Source organism: Apteryx rowi, unplaced genomic scaffold (assembly GCF_003343035.1).
Source record: "Apteryx rowi isolate R43461 unplaced genomic scaffold, aptRow1 scaffold_55, whole genome shotgun sequence".
Taxonomy (NCBI): domain Eukaryota; kingdom Metazoa; phylum Chordata; class Aves; order Apterygiformes; family Apterygidae; genus Apteryx; species Apteryx rowi.
Genome location: NW_020450816.1, coordinates 1,128,221 through 1,145,743, shown reverse-complemented (window position 1 = coordinate 1,145,743; position 17,523 = coordinate 1,128,221). Strand labels below are relative to the sequence as shown.

Genomic DNA, 17,523 nt, shown 5'->3' with positions numbered 1-17,523 from the left:
CTGTTTTTTCAGGACAAAATATTGAAAGGGTATTGCCTATCATGTGATTGCTACACCAGCCTTACTTTTTACTGAATTAGTTAATCTCATGATTCAGAGAAGGTACTAACAACTTTTAGGAGCCAAGCAGAATCTCCTGGAAATTGGGTATTGTTTTTTCCTTTTTTTGTCAAATTCCTCTGATACTAATCACTACTAGAAATAGGGTGTTTGTTAGAGTGTGCTACCACTGTTATTTCCAGCAGTCCTGGAAATTAGGTGGACTTCTTTGGACCTGACTGTGTCTTATTCCACATGTCCAGGGTTAAACTGTTTGCCAGCATTGTAGTCAAGAAGAAGAATCCCCAAATGCCAGATTGTTAATGACTCTTCCATCTTCTGTAGAAGGGAGTCATGGTAGGATATTGTCCAGTTGTCCACTTCCAAGGATCATCAAGACATCTTTCTGCTTGCAGGGGATCAAGAGTTTGGCTAAGCCCTGATTACTCCCACTCTCTTGCTGGGAGATATATTGCCATTTGGGAGCTTCTGGTCTTTGATCACAAGATCTTGAGTCTGCTATGTGTACTGAGGCAGTTTGTGGCTATTGTGACATGTAAAGAGGTGGAAATGATGCTTTTAGGAAAGCTCCTGGTCTTGAAGATGTTTGTGATAGGGATCAAGGTTTGATGGCCTTCCGTTTCTAGTGCTGTTTCAGCTTGCCTTTGGTTCTAACGCAGCCCATCCAGGTTCCTTCCCGGTCAAAACTAGCCAAATGTAAGACAAGCATGGAAGCTTCTTGAAAACTGTGCAATTTTCAGTCTTGAAATTATGATGAACTGTAATATTTGGTATTCTGACTGATTTGTTGYTTCGCCATGTTGTTATCTCTTGCCTTTATTGATATCCTTTCAGAGTTTACTTAAGAAGCACCTGGAATCCAAGATCCCTAAGTAGGATTTTCTTCCCTTTCAAGCATCTGAAAAGGACAGACTGTGCACAGCTCTCCTTAAAAGGGCAGTTTATAGCTGTCAGGTAAAATCAGGAAAAAGACAGTATTCTAATACATGCTGTGCTGAAAAATAATGCTAAATAGGGTTAGTTTTCACTTGTGTTTAAGGTTTGGTAGAAAAATAGAACCTCAAAAGCTGACAGGTGTCCTTAATTAACAGCATTTCCTGGCTTCCCTAGCACAAGAAATGTAACTTCTTTTTCATTTCATATGCTTGTGGATAGCTGCTTAGAAAACTGAAATAATATCCCATTTTTCCCCACATAAGAAATCTGTGTAATGTAATGATAATGCGAAGCATTTGCAATGCTTTCGTTCAATGAATCCAGCACTCTGTGACTATACCAGTTCCTGCAATCAAGGATTGGGTCATTGAGAATCTCGAATTTGGAATACCTGGCTCACAGGAGGTTCAGAATTTAGTTTAATACACATTTAAGATAGCACACAGAATTCATTATAAAATATCAAAGGACCTATATTCTGCTGCATCATCTCTAAGAGTTGAATATTTTAAGATTTAGCACTATGTATTACTATGTAATGGGAAAATACAATGTGTTGTATTTTTTTCCTTTCTTTATTCTTTCCTGCGCTTACATTTTATTTTGAAGTTTATTCTTGCATGCCTGCTGCAACATAATTATTCAAAGAATAGAGTATAAATCCAGAAAGTATTTTTGAATCAATTAAGCCTATCAATGTGGAAAAAAACATTTCCATAGCACCCTTTCTCATGGGCCATTCTTGTAGATATCTCGAAAAAACATTCCAGTCTTTTGGTCAGAAAATTGTGAAGTAGCTTAAACGTAATAATATGACATTCAACAAGGAAAATGTCATTGCAGAGATGAAATCTACATATATTTTACCAGTGGGATTAAGTGCCAAACCTGATCCTGTGGATCAGGGAAGACTGCTCGAAAAACCATTGTAGAAAGTTGATTTAGGTCTGGCAGCTGCTAAACTGAGTGCAACCTGGGTGGCCACAGGTGTCAGCTCTAACACTGGCGTAAACAGAGAAGGTAAGCCAAAACCCCTACTTACAATGTAAGAAAATACCAACTACCTAGTATTAAAATGTCACCTGAGTGCTGATTTGCTTCTATAAAAGTAGATGTGATGGCTTGATTTTTTTTTTTCCCTGAAGAGGAAGAAATATAACAGCTCAATGAAACATAAATGAGAAACTTATGGAAGTTATTGATGAAATGTATTTACAAACCATGAAAACTTTGAAGAGATATATGTACATTTCCAACCTTCACAGTGAAGTAAACTTCAGCTTTTCCTAAGGCTTTATTCAGCACCTGCCATATTATATATTCTGAGCTTAAACATGGAGAAAAAATTATTGTATTTTACTGTAATATAATTGTTAATGTTTTTAAAAGTAATCATATATATATATGTGCCCAGAATTATTGTGATGTTAAATCAATGTTTTCATTACATCTGAAAATGTAGTTTTATTACATTAAGTTTCAGATTATACATAGCAGTGATGGAAAACAGTAAGAGTAGAAGCCATTACAAGTGCTTTTTTATCACTTGAATTAAATTTTTCATATTCATACTTAGAAGGTGTAATAGATGTCATTTTTGTAGCTTGTTTAAAAAATCTGAGTTCTGCTGGTTGAAAGGCAACTGTTTAAGCATGCTTAAAAAACGCCTAATGTGCAGAGACTACTCTGTAAGAAATAGAGCAGGTCAAGTGATATACATTGATTTAAAAAAAACAAACAAACAAACAAAAAAACCCCACCACAACAACTCCCCTCTCCCCTTCCTCTCCCCAAACCCCAAACCTATTTTTGTAATTATGCAACTAACTTTATTTGTCCACACTTGAAATGCTTGGCCAGTATTGATATATCTATCTACCTATATAGCTACCTATATATATGTATATTGCATGGAACTGGTTAATAGATTGTTGATGTTATGTAGCTTCTGGACACTTAAGCTGTCAATACCCACAATACTGTCTCAGAAGCTTTTCTTCTTATTCTTGCTAGTTCCTTTTAAACTAGGCAGCTTGGATACCTTTAGCAGTGCAGCCTCCATAATGCAAGGATTGGCCTGGTCTAGTGGCCTGAGTATTGGGTGTATTTTGAAGCTTACTCTTCAATTCCTTAATCCCACAGTTAGTTTCTTAGTAGCAACTGAGTGTCTGCACAGGCTACAGTCACGTGAGCGGCTTCGGTGTAAAGATATCCTTAGAAGTTGAGGACTCAAGGCCTGACTGCAGTATGTGCAAGAGTTAACTGACTGAGTTAATTTGGACTTTTATTAATGAATTCATTGGAAATAGTATAAGTAATGAATGAGCATGGAGCTAGACAGCCTTTACGAAGGTTTTTCTTCCAAGTCAGTGTTTTAGCTTGCCAGGATAGTATGGGAAGCAAACTGTCCTCATCCTGGACCTGAGTGAAAAGCTCTCTTCAGAGCACTCATTTGGAACTGGATTTTTTAATCCAGAAGAACAAAAAAAACTTTAATGCAAGAAAAATATTGAAGACTGTGTCATAATTTCCCTCGTTCTGTATTTCCTAGGGATTATTTGAGTTTAAGAAAGCTTTAAAAAAATCATGTGTTCTAGAAAGAGCATACCATGCCATTCCCTGCCCCCTCCATAAAAATATATGGTCTTCTATGCACAAGACAGTTTGTTATGAAATAATATATGCGGTGTTGATTGAATTTTGAATTTTTTTTCAATATTAGATTCTCCCTATATTTCCCCATTGGTGAGACATAAGTGAGTTCCCAAACATCTGTCCACCTGAAGATGATGATTTTGCCAGTGGTATGGTTTCTTTGCTTGTGAAATCTCTGTTTGTATACAGAATATAGAAGGTTTGAATCCCACTGCACCTATATTTTTCACATTCTTTTTTATGTAATGTGGACTGATGATCATCTTTCCCTGATAGAGGGAAAACATTTTTTGTATTGATATTGTTCTTCTTTCACGAACAGATCAGCATGTGTTCAGTTCTTATCATGGCTGATTAAATAACCCTCCTTCACTAAATCTTAGGGGTAAAAATGACTTCAATGGTTAAAAAGAAAATTTTGCAATTAATTATTGGTGGCAAATAGGCAGAACTGCTGTGGAAAATGGGAAGTTACTGGTATAGTAAGTCCAATTTACTGCACTTCCTAGAAGTTTTCAAGAAATGCAGTTCTTCTGACAGGCATTTCAGTGAAGATTCATGCTTTATTCATTATAAATGTTCTTATAAGAATTTCAGGTTTCTAGTGAAAAGCCCAAATTGAAATAATGGTGAACTTTTCTAACAAAAACACTTTTACACTTTTAACAAAAGTGTCATTTTTATTTAAAATTGCCAAAATCCTTTCACAATTGTTTCAGCAGGAAACTTTTTGTGCCTGTTGTAGTCACTGGAAATATTTTAAAAAATATTTTACTTCTTAAGTCTGAAAGTTTTTACTTCTAAAGTGATTTATTAACAGCCTTTCTCTTGTTTATTGAATTTTAATTGTTGTAAGATTCAATACCCTGCTACTTCTGTAGACTTATAAATTTTCATCAACTTTTGTTTTTCTGCGTCAACATTACTTCAATAATTTAATTCAAATCTGATCGTTTAAGTAGGCCTATGTCTGTGAGAGAGCCACTTGTCATAGCTTCCAAAAAAACCTCCAATTACTAAGAGAGCATCTTGTTACTTCTTTCATATTTTTCACACTTAAATACAAAACTGGACTCCATTAACTGTCACCATCTGTGATCTTAAGTAAATTGGTCTCTCTTCTCAACAGCGGGTGTGTTGCTATCTAGCAGAAAATATTGCTGATATTGTTTTCTTGATATTAATCAGCTTAATGGTCTTTATAAGGCTGAAATGTAAATTTAAACATCATCTATATAAGCAGCCCTTACTCTAGAAGGTATTGTGCTGTCTTTCTTACCCCACTGTCCCTCAATTCCATGTGAAACTCTGATATAAGTCAGAAGTAAATCTGCTGAATTCAGTAGGAATTAAAAAATGAATATAATAAGAGAGAAGATTAGATCCTAGATAGTTGTGGGGTTTTAAATTACTCTGTATGCCAATGAAAATCTTAAAGCCAAAAGGGATCATTGAATAACGCTTCTGTAGTCAACAAGCTTATTTTCTGAGTAGTGTAAATCTGCAGTCAACTTAGTAAATTAATTTAATCAAAAAAGTAAAGAGTAAGGTCCCCTGAGTATGGGTTCACCCAGTGCTGACTCGATCCTGCCAACTTGGAATGAGTTACCAGAACTTAACTCTTTCTTATTTATTTGAATTTTGAACTATGTTTGTTGGAGACAGTAGTGTCAAGCTGGTGTTTTTCTTTTTGCTTTTGCTGATGAGCCTGTGTAATAGTTCCAAATTCATATTTAAAAGGCTATTTGTAGATACTTGTACCAACATCAGTCATGTTTTGACCTGTGTAATCAATTGTACCGTGTTTATCACAAATAACCCTGCATGCCAGTCCTAAGTTAATACATGGAATGTATTTATATTTCTTAGGGGAGATGTAGGCAGCTGCAGCAGCAGTTAGCAGTTCAGATATTCTGCATTTAAGTATTTCCATCTGCCATAGTTAGCATACCCTGTACACATGGTCTATCAATCTGTTAAAGGTGGCGTTAAGTGTCCATGAGAATCGGTCTTGTTCTGGATGCTTTCTAATGCAAGGCACTATTTGCGTAGGATCCAAGGTAGTTGTTTGTGATTCAGCTATCCAAAGGCAAGGAGAAAGTGTGTATTAGAGAGCAGGCACCGTTTTATTTGTCACACCAGTTAAAATGTTGAATTCCTCTCATGTTTTAACACAGTGAAGCGAAAATTTTTCAAGGACCGGAACTTAGGAGTTAGCCTGCCAGTTCCATTGCCAAGCATCTTCCTGAGTGCTGAGTCCCAGCTGGGTTGGCTGCTCTTAGCTTAGAGGCCAGAAGGTTATAAAACACGATCTGCATATTTCTATTTATAACTGATTTACTTAAAAATATAATATTAAATCACTTCAGTATCAGCTACATCCTGTCTCTCTCACTCTCCCTGCTCCCTTCCTCACTTATATCATCAATAAAAGAAAACACATGTAATCCTTTGGCTTTCCTGTCACCATAGCCATGGCCTGGCAGATGCTTTTTGAACAGAGGATGGATTTATAGTACCAGCAGTTGCAGTCTCCTCTGAAGTTAGACATACATGATCTTCCCAATGACCTTCTGTTTTGTTGATATTTAGCAGGTTTTTTTCCTTAGCTTCATGTTTTAAATCTGTCCAGCTTTCTTGTAATCTCATCAMTGTACCTATTGTCTTTTTATAGTGGCATTAATAGTCTTTCAGACTTGTTGCTATGGCTTTTTATTTGTATTTTCTGTACAGGAGTGGTGTTTATGCCAAGCCGGCATCTTCTTTTCCGTGTTTCAAATGTAGCCTTCTCCAAGTACTAGTATAATGCAATGGAAACTAAGTTTGAGGGGAAAGGGGACAGGGGATGGAAAGAGGAAAGAAAAAGCACAGAATGTTCTGTTTTGAAGAAATTGGTCTTTGAGGTTGATGTCTTCTTTGAAACCAACAAAAGCCTGTAGCTCTTGAGAGAAACTCAGGACCAAGTTTTTTCCCCGACAACTCTGCTGATTTTACTGTAATGGACATGAATGTGAACGAAGGCAACTTAGTGGAGAGAGAGGAGAAGGGTCTGATGTGAATCAAAATTGCGTCTGCTGAAGTCAGTGGAATATACAGATGTAAAGAGATCTAAAATTAGATCAAAGACAGCTTTGGATATGTTTCATGCACTACATATGTGAATTCGAATATAAATGCCAAGAGGATGGTTAGATGCCCTTTTTGCAACAGAGAATAATACAAATAACAGCAACCAAATACCCGAATATAACCTCGGGAAAGGTATTCCAGCCCAGGTTTGTGACTTTAGCTTCCCGGAGATTATTATAGCTCTTTCTCTAAAGTGGAATTGAGGCATTACTGAACTCTGAATTCATTTAACTCTCTGAGGCATTCATTTAACTCTGAAATGGATAAGATAATTATAATAGAGTTAACTCTTCGGTTCCTTGTAGAACAAGACAGTAAAAAGGAAGCAAGTACAGCTGGTGCAGTTTGCAATACTGAATGTTTTCATAGGTGTTTAAGATGTACAGATCACACACTTTACTTTGCACTTTCTGTGGAACAACCTATACAGAGAGTAAAGATTGTTTTCAGAGAACTCATAGAAAATGTGGCTTATGTTAACCACAATGCAAAACCAATTAAGGGTGTGTTGCAGAAACCTGCTTTTCATATGGGTTGTCCGTACATTTCCTTAAAAGTTACAGGTCTGCTCTATGAAGTTTTTAGTCCAGCAAAAATCACTTAGACATAAAGTTTTTAGTTTAGGTGATCATTTTTTAAAGATCATTGTTTGACAATAAATTTTTGTTATCCTCTATATTGAAGGATCATGGAAATTACAAAATTAAGATAATGATTAAAAGCCACAAAGCAGACAAACGCTCAGTAAGGAGAGTCTTGCACAGAACAGCTCATTATTGGCTTCTCTTTAGACCATTTTAATTATATACAGCTGGTCACTGTGTACTCAGCCTGTGTCAGTAAAAAGATTTGTCTTGCATCATACTGAAATGTACTTTATCTCATAACTTACTCTCATCTAAAATTGAAACTGCTGAAAAAATATTTTTCCCTATGTGCACAGCTTATGACCTTGTTCTGGCAGGCTAGAGTATTCCTGTCACTACAAGTTGAGACATTTGTGTCCATGATGCTGCCTTTTCTAGGAAACCTCCTGCGAGGGCACTCCACAATGACTTGCAAAATGCAGAGCCCAGTCTTCACTCCTGCTGAGACCCCTGGACACTACAAAGAGCTGCCCTAAAGACAGAGCTTGGGACTTAGCCCAGTGCAGCACTGATTAAGAGTCCGTTGTATTACTTGTATGGTTTATGCTGAGTATCTGGCATGATTCAGCAATATATGGAGCCCTGGTTGTCCCCTCCATAGGGACATACGATAACCAGAGAATTTCTTCATAGCTTCAACACCTAACCCGAGTTCTTACTTCCACTTATCCTTGGATCCCACAGTATCTCCCAAAAGATCATAAAGAATAATGCCTATTATTTGTTAATTCAGGGAAGCAGCGTTTTCATTGCCTATTGATTTTTAGTCTTTCTTTTAATTTAATCTTGTAAAAAAAAATCCACCTTATTTACTTTGTTGTCTAAAATACACATCTCTTGAACTCAAGCAATATGGAATTAGAGACCACAGAAAAAAAGTAGTGTGAAAGAAGTATAGTTATTTGACTTTGAAAATTTAACAGTACCTCTAGAGCATCAAAATCTTTAGGGAGACAGTGTGCAATGCCGTAAGATTAAATTTTACATTTAATTAATCTGTTTAAATGTGTTTTTCCCTGTTGTTTTTTATAACTTTAGTGGAATGAAGGAGGAATTACACCTTATGTATAACTTTCTATATTAAGGAAGAACTTTAAAAGAAGAAAATCATTATATAAGTGGTTACCCCATACATACCTCTAATTATTTATTTGAGGTCAGTGAGCTTGCAACTCTTATAACATCATGTGTTACAGTAGCTGCTAACCAATAGTTCTAATAAAAATACAGATGGCTTGGTTGCCATCTGCACCACTTTTGAGATTCTGCAATGAATATGTGATTAACCTTCTGTCACCACTTTTCAAAGTAAGGTTTTTCTCTTCTACAAGCTTTCCTTGTCCCTCCACTTCCTCCCCTCACGTCTCCCTCTGCTTGGAAACCTGCTTACAAGCCTGAGGTTTTTAGACATCTAACTTTTCTTTAAGCTTTTATGGAGGATGAAGGAAAGTGCATTGGAATGTTATGTTTTTGTACCTTTCACGTTATGGAGAAACAGGCTCCCAAAATGGGTGGGTTTGAAAGACTGGAACAGACAATTAATTCATAAGTGGTGTTGAAGTGGAAACTGTCAGGCCACAGCTTTCCCAGCTTTCACTTAATCATTTGAAACTCATTTTCTGTTGTTTTCACTGACTGTAATTCCTTAGAGAGAATATAAAACTTGCACCATCCAGCATGGAATTCCGCTCCCTTAATGACTTGGGCTCTGTGTTGACTCACTTTCACTCACTTTCATTCACTGTTGTCATTTCGTACAGGAAAAGCCGTACCAATGTTCTGAGTGCAACAAGGCTTTCAGTCAAAAGCGAGGCCTAGATGAGCACATGCGAACCCACACCGGAGAGAAGCCGTTTCAGTGTGATGTGAGTTGATCTATCCCTTTGTCTTCTTGACTTCAGTGCAGGATTAAGACTTAATTTTCAATGAGAATATTGTCCTTGCACTTTTTGGCTGTGGCATAAAGTTGCACCTCTTACGGTCTTTGATTGCCTAACTAATGAAAGACCATTCAGGGAATTTTATGTACCGTTTTTAGTTGCCAAGAGCATTGCACACACTTTTATTTTATGGTTTTAGATCCCTTAAGAGTTATTTTCACCATTCTTAATACAATTTGGATGTTGCAATGTATGAATTCATGGCAATTGGGATCCCTTGTAGTTGTATGACAGGTTAATGGTTGGAGATTAGCCTATACAGGAAAAGTTATTTAATTCATTACATGGAATCTGAATGCTTCTGTTACTGTTGAGTAACTCAAATATGAATTCAGAATTTCCAGTTTCTGTTTAATGAAATCTGGTCTGTTTTTTTTCAGCATCTGTTCATATGTTTTTTATTGTTCAGTGAAGAAATCATTAATGCTTTATATGCTTGCAGTGTGAGATGCAGCATGTCATATTACAGTTCACAGATCACTGCCAAGTACCTTGCAGTTAGCAAGCCCCATCCTGTATACAGTATATCTCACAGCTTTTAAAGGGTATGTGGGAAGGCTAAATATGCAGAAACTATTGGGAAAGAATGTCATTCAGAATTATCAATTGCCAGAATTTAAGGTGCTGGTCAAGGGTTTAGTGAAGGGCATCAGTTGTAAGAATTGGTATAGTTCTTTGTTTTGTGAGTCTAGCTCTTCATAAATTAGTCCTGAGAAGACCTCCAGTTTTCAGTTATATCCTAGATGGCTCAGTCTGAACAGTTGTAAATTTGTTCATAAATTTCCAAAATTAGATGCAAAAGTAGAATAACCATTTGGCATGAAAGTTGCAAGGTTCTATTAATTGATCTGACTTTTACAAAGTACTCTGGTGACATTTCTTTGAAAATAAAATATATTCATTTCAGGAATAATTTCAGATACAATAGTAGCAATTTTATTAAAGTACAAGTCAGGAGATTTGCAATATTCTTTTGCAATAATCTCAGCCTGGCTGTAGGTAGTACCTGAGGATTCTTCTGATTCCAAATCATAGTCAGTAACTTTCTAGCTTTAAGATTGCTGTACTGTTTATCAGCTGTTGGCTAGCTTGCAGTTAAGTACAATTTTTCTCACACTGTTTTAGGTAACGTCACTAGTCTGGTCTTAGATTTGCTATATGCTTTGTGAGACCAATTTGGGGGTTTTGTTATATTTGGTCTTTTTTTCCTCCTTTAATTTAAAATAGGAGAGGCATGTAAATTCACTTTCCTGCTTGACTATTTATCTTTTCCTCATTATTCGGAACTGTATTTTCTCTAAGAATTCCTAGGTACCTTCTCTTACTGGAGATTTTTTTATACTTTAGATTAATGTCCTGTTTCACCAAAATTACTCTTCAGCACTTGTCTTTTGCCAGCTGCACACTGCAGAGATTGCTACTTTTCAGGGTTTGGACACACAGCAGTTGGCCTTTACTGTTCATTCATACACTACTCAGTTGCCCAAGTGCCTATAATGGTCTCCTGTGTAACACATAGTTGGACAGCACAGAAAGTTTCTCTTCAGTAATTACTCTTTATCTCAACTGAATTCCAGTCTGGAGGATGCCAGAGGCATAGGAAATGTTAGGCAGAGCAAACCATTCCTTCAGAGCTGTCTCTCACATTGCATGTTACCAGATGATGTTTCAGCAGAAGATGATTCATCAGAAGATGAATCTTCTAGTATATATCACCTGTGTAGGAAAGTGAATTCAACAGAAACGCAACTGTTTTTGTTAGTATATTAGTGTTCTGTTCTTTGAAGACCAGGCTGTTTACGTCAATTCAGAGACAACAGATTATTCTTTGGGGGCAGAAAGGTCAGGTACTGCCTATCCTGGTTTATTTCCAATGCAGTATGTTCCCTGCATGGTGCCTTTAGTTGACCCTACACTTACCTTTAAATGTTGGTTATCTTCATCCTCTCTCCTTCATCAAAACTTTGATCATTTTGAAGAGAGTGATTAGAGTTCAAGTGCACATAAGCAAGGATGGTTGTAAATCCATAAAACGTCAGTCTGCCTTGTAAAATTGAAATGCAAAGTGAACTCCTAAAAAAAAAAAAAAAAAAAAAGTACTGTTATGCATGAGCACAGCACAAGATGTATCATATATTTAAATAATGATCCTATGCTTTCCCTGTTCTTTTTGAAGAAGGTAGGTAGTAGAATGTTTTAGAGCCTTGAAGCAAAAGCAGGACACATTGTACTAAATCCAGTTGTTATATGAACATTATAAATGAAAGAAAAGTTTCTTATGACTGTTATAAGCCATTTACTTTAAAAATAGAGGAATTGCTTTGGAATTGCATGCCCTGATTTAGAAACACCTGGGAAGTGTCTGGCTGGCTACTTGCCTGAGATGGTCTTATTACAAAAACAAGTTGGCAAATGTGGTAAGAATTTTTAAAAAGGGATCTAGGAGGAGTGCATGGTACTGAGGAGCAATACATTTGGCTTCTGTTTTGAGTAAATTGGTAGAAAAAATTAGTAAAACACTTAGTAAATATGCAAACATTTTGAAATAGAAGGGAATCAGTCTGGCCTATGCAGAGAAAAGTCATGCTTCACCAAACTTGTTAGTGCCCTTTGAAGGAGTCAGTGAAAATGTGGGGAAAAGTAATCTCATTGATATAGTGTGTTTAGATTTTTCAGAAAGTTTTTGACAGTGTCTTTGAAAACTCTTGAAGAAACTAAAGTGTCTTGGGATAAATGGGAATATTTTCTTATGGGTTAATAGCTGTTAAAAGATAAGAATATTGTAATAGAAGATGTTACAGGGGGATTGTGCAGGGATTTTGGCTGGAGCCTTTGCTGTTCAACATTTGTAAATGATGTGGAAAGGGCAATGAATCGCAAGGTGACAAAGTTTGGTTAGTCAGTATGGTTACCTGAAACTGATGATGAATGATAGCAATAGCACCATGTGACGCTGACTAATAGGGATGATAAAATGTGAGATGATATTTACTGCTAGGTGCCTTATATGCCTTAAACAGACTTAAATGCAATGAGCTACAAAAAGGTTATTACTATTAAAGAAAGAGATGATGGAACTACTGTGAACTTACTGTCTGAAAAAGTCAGCTCAGTGTTCGGTTTTGATCAGAAAATGCAGAATATTAGGTTTTATTAGGAAAAGAATCGAGATCAAAGGTAGATCATCCTTGTGTTGCTGTGCAAGACAGTAATGCTTCTGCATTTTGAATACTATGTGCAGATATTCATCCCATCTTTAAAAAATGATATGAAACTTCCAGGATGACAAGGACAATCGGAGATGCAAAATGGCTTCTGCATGAGAACAGTTGCTGTTCATTTGCTCTTGTGTTTGAACAAGATACAAATATGGAATCGTGAAGCATCACATTCAAAACAAGGAAGAGAGAGTACTTTTTTCATACAACATACAATTAATCAGGATAATATGGAAGCCAAAAGTATAAATGGGTTGGAAAAGAGATCAGACACATTCATAGGCTATAGTTTCACCAAAACTGCTTAAACAAAGCTATCCAATTTTAACTTCTAACTGAGGAAATTTCTAAAGTACTGATTTGCCAAGGCTGGGGGGATTTATCAGAAAAAGGTTCAGGCTGTATTTGCCCTGTTTCTTAATCCCTTTTTTGTTCCCCACTGCTTGCTCTGAGTGGCTCTTAGAGTGGTTCTTTTTGTTTCATGGACTTAAGTTGTGACATTTCCATCCTATTCTACATTTTAATGTGTGTGCTATGGACTCTTTTTATTTTCTGTCCCTTGAGTATTTCTGTAAGCAATTTATCCTTCTCTTTTGCAATGATAATATGCAGTTATTGCTGTACAATTGGTATTTATTGGAAATCAGCTTAGTGGAAGTTCAATTTGACATCTTGAATACTATTTGTGACAGTATTCATGTTGGTTATTGCAATTATGAGGTGTATGTAAGATGTACAGAACACACGTTTTATATATGTATATATCCATGATGGGCTTCCTGGAAACATGCTGTGTTTACAAATAGATGATACTTTTAAATGCTGAGATTTGTGAGCAAGTGTGGTGCTTGTGATTGAATAAAGGTTATGAGTTTACTGTGCGAGTCCTGTGAAAGAGGAATAGAAAATGGTGCTTTACAAAAGCAGTGTTAAGATGAGGCTAGTGGATGCTGTAAGTAACTTTCACTGTAGCATAGTAAAAGGGTGCCTATATGTTGCTTGGGGCTGAGAGAGGTAATTAGGTGTAAGTTTACGGAGAAAAGTGAGTTATAGTTGCTGTATGGAAGTCCTCAGTGTTGCATCATCTCATAAATTCAGAAGTGTTCCATTGCAACAGCACATACAGTGTTCATGTCCGGGGGAAAATTATTTGGGGGACAAAACTTGCCTCTGGCTGTTTCCTCTTTCTTTATGGACATTGTACAGTTTTGCCTTAATTGGCATAAAGTATACATACTACAGGTCAAGATTATCTATTTGGATAGTCTGCTCTATTGATCCGTCTTTCTCTTAAAAGGAGTCAGAGAGTAATCACCAAGCATTTTCATTGCAAGTTTGATACTAATATGAATTTAAAACTTCATTGTCCTGAATGAACAATGAACAATTCTGCTGAATTCTGAGTTTCCTCTGTATGGAAGATGTTTTTGTCTAAAATTAACTTGGACTTCTAAGATCCAAAGCCTGTTGATGTTCCTCTTTATCTAATTATTTGAGCACTGCTTATTTCATTTGTCAAATCAAGAGCATGCTTTCTTAAAAAAAAAAAAAAGAAAAAGAAAATAAAAGGAAAATTCATGCACACAGTATGTACCTGGAAGCTGAATGCGACAGTAACTGCACTATTTCAGATGACTTGATATCTTGGCTACAGATTTGCATTCTTACTTTTCATTCTAACGTTTCTTGACTGAACCTATTCTTAACTTTTCACTTTGGCTTTGGTACAGGGACTTGTGTAAGAAATGTCTGCTCTTCAGAAGTGACTCCTCTTCTTTTCCCCGAAGAAATGGCTGCTCTTCCCCTCCCGCCTCCCCTCCCGTAACTGAGCAATGTGAACTGATTTTTTAGGCACCCACAGATCTCTTTCTGGAGGTCAGGAAGGAAACGTTCCATTTGAGGTCAAATTGGCAGAGGTTTTGTGGTTTTGTCATAATTTTTGCAGCATCCCAGATAGAATACTGTGTTTTTAAAAGCTGATGCAAGTAGGGCACCTCAGTGTGTTGATATTTTGAGGAAAGAAGCTTTTTTTTCTTTTTTTTTCTTTTTTCCTGTGACTGTGGTACCACTTTTAACATAAGACATTGAAAGATACTAGACAGACTAATAATCCATAGTATTCTGTAAAGGAGTTATTCTTCCAATGACTTAATACATTTATTAAGTGTTGCAAATATGTGTGTCTGTGGCCTCAGTGAGGTAAAATAACTAGCACTGTATGCAACTGAGGTTTTAAAAGCTCTTTTGTCTTAACTGCCTTAGGTTTGTGATCTGTCCTTCAGCCTGAAGAAAATGCTGATCCGACACAAGCTGACTCACAACCCCAATCGCCCGATGGCAGAATGCCAGCTTTGCCACAAGAAGTTTACAAGGAACGATTACCTCAAAGTGCACATGGAAAATGTCCATGGTGAAACTGACAGCTAACTACAGCTTGGGCAAGAAGAATATTTCTCGTGTTCCAAAGTGCTCCATTTGTACATGTACAGACTCCAGATTTCTCACCTGACTAGTGAACACAGTCAAGAGAAACAACTGTAATGCATTCACATATCATTTTTCCTGCTTTGTTTTGTTTTTATCCTACTAGAGGATTAAAAAAAAAAATCACCTGAAGTAAAAATCAATTTGAAAATAAAAAGGTGAAGATAACAGAACTTTGGGACACTTTTATCCTAATTAAAAAAAAGTTTAAATAAAATTCACCTCTTCACTTGCAGCCTTAGAAACATAGGTATTGGTGGCATTACCTGGAAAGTTTGGACATTTTGCAACTGAACCCTTGGCTGTCTGCAACTCTCTATTTCTGTATCTAAGCTTCAGGACTCCATTAAAAATTCTTTAATTGGAAACCGTGCGGAATTTATTGTCATTATGATTGACTACTGATTGCATCTAGGCGTATTTATTCAGATCTTAATGCTATGTTTTATTGTAACATAATTTTGTCTCATTTTATTTACAGCTTTTTGACTTGAATTGGTTCTCAGCATGCCAAAAGGTATGGGTACAGAAGCTGCAGAAATCTTTTGCCTTAATTTCTCTATGAGCATTGAGAAGGATGTAATTTCTTCTGGTAACATGAAACAAGCCAGAAGTGAAAAATTTGAGCAGTTTAGTTTAGCTACTGTATTCATACTCGTCATTGTGACTGGAAAGGCAAGTGGAATTTTAAGAGTGGCTTACAGAGCAGTTACAGTTGTCTAGTTAACATGTATTTGATTTCCTGGTAAACAGCTGGTTTCCAGAGTGTTTCCTCCTGCCAAATCAGATGTCCTAGTTTTTTTCATCCTGATTAATTAGCCTTGTTTTCTTATTCCTGTTAATGAGCACTGGGAAAAATACTGCTTTACAACTAAGGAACAGTCAAATTCTTTCAGATATCATATTAAGAGTTATTTACTACAGTTCTTAAAAAGAGTTCCCACAGGTCCTCTTTGTATCACAATTAGATGACTAAGAGATTTTTATCTAAAAGGACACTAAAAGTGTAACTTAAAAGGGTGATTGCATGTGAAATTCCTGAGTTATCTGCAGTTTGTATTAAGGCTTTGTCATTACTGCAATGTTACATTCATTTTGGACCATTCAGTGTTTTTTAAAATGAACTTGTAACAGCACATCTTGCTTCTGCTAGTTTTCACGTGAAAAAAATTCAGCTTCTTTCTGCACTGCTACAGGGGCCCAGTTGCATTGAAGTGAGCAGCATAATTCTTACTGTTTATTTCTTGGTAGACTTTCTACTGATGTGTTTATCACATGGTAGACTTTCAGTCCTAGAGGAACTGAGGCTAGCAATTGATACATTTGGTGTTTAACCTATACTTCTTTCACTACCAGTAGTTTGGATCCCATTCTACTGCATGGGCATCTACACGTTATGTGTTCAATTTTGAGACCCAACACTGGATCCCAGCAGTAATTCATTCCAAACCCATTACTTTTCCAGAAAATAAGCAGATGATGTTTTATACTTCTCTCAGAACCCAAAGAAAGCCTATCACTAATGAGGGTAATTGTAAATACAGGGTCTATTTCAGAGGGTCTACATGAGGATTTTTCCTCAACCTCCTTCCTTTCTGTTTGGAATCTCATATGCTTCCTCTCCTTCTTTGGAGAGCTTTTGGTAAAGAGTTTATCAGAATAGTATACTTATAGGGCCAAAGAATTTTAAATTAATGTATTGCTACAATTATTATAAAAATTAATAAAGTTAAACTGTTCAAGTAGCAGAATCAATGTGTACCATATACTGAGATGTCTCATGGGGTATTTTGATTTTTAACTACACATTCTTAATTATCTGCAAGGAGAATTAGATTGGTGATTTTTTTTGACGTGTTGGGAACATTACAAAGGTGACTTTTTTCTGTTTTGCCGTTTTGACAACAATAAAAGCAAGAATTTAGTCATGGCAAATTTGAGATTACATTTTCTTCTACTTTTCTTTCTTTATATTTTTCCTTCTTCCCTCTAATCAATTCAAACTAAATAATAGGGAACAGCAGGAAAAAAACAAAGGAAAAAAGTTCAAAGGTGAAAATTTTCTAAGCACTTTTTGAGGGACAGTACTCTTAAAAAAACAAAAAACAAACAACACCCCTCCCCCCCCACCAAAACACCAAACACAACAAAATCCCTTGGAGGGGGGGAGGGGGCGAAGGGTAATTGTATGTGTTTTACATAGAGTTTTCCCCAAATATCTTTGCTAAGAAGTTTTATTAAATGTTCAGGAATGAGAAGTGTATTTGAGAAGAGTCACTAACTGCTGAAAGTCAGTACATGAACAGGAGAATTTACCTATTTTAAAATGACTACTGGATAAATTATAATTTACGTATTGAGATTAATCATGCTGTATGTAATCCATAGCGGCACCTTAACTAACTGGATCTGTGATCTTGTTAATGCCTTCAACAGAACGAAGGATAGACAGGG

General features: G+C 36.3%; 1 protein-coding gene across 2 annotated transcripts in view; it reads left to right on the top strand.

The window, feature by feature from the left end:
• The window catches only part of PRDM5 (PR/SET domain 5), a 96,578-nt gene extending 81,502 nt beyond the window's left edge, over positions 1 to 15,076 (top strand). For both annotated transcript variants that reach the window (XM_026081436.1, XM_026081435.1), the window contains 2 exons: positions 9,188 to 9,292; positions 14,848 to 15,076. In XM_026081436.1, the coding sequence (XP_025937221.1) occupies positions 9,188 to 9,292; positions 14,848 to 15,012 (270 nt within the window). In that variant the 3' untranslated portion in view covers positions 15,013 to 15,076. The remainder of the gene's footprint in view (positions 1 to 9,187; positions 9,293 to 14,847) is intronic.
• Positions 15,077 to 17,523: the final 2,447 nt, after the last annotated feature.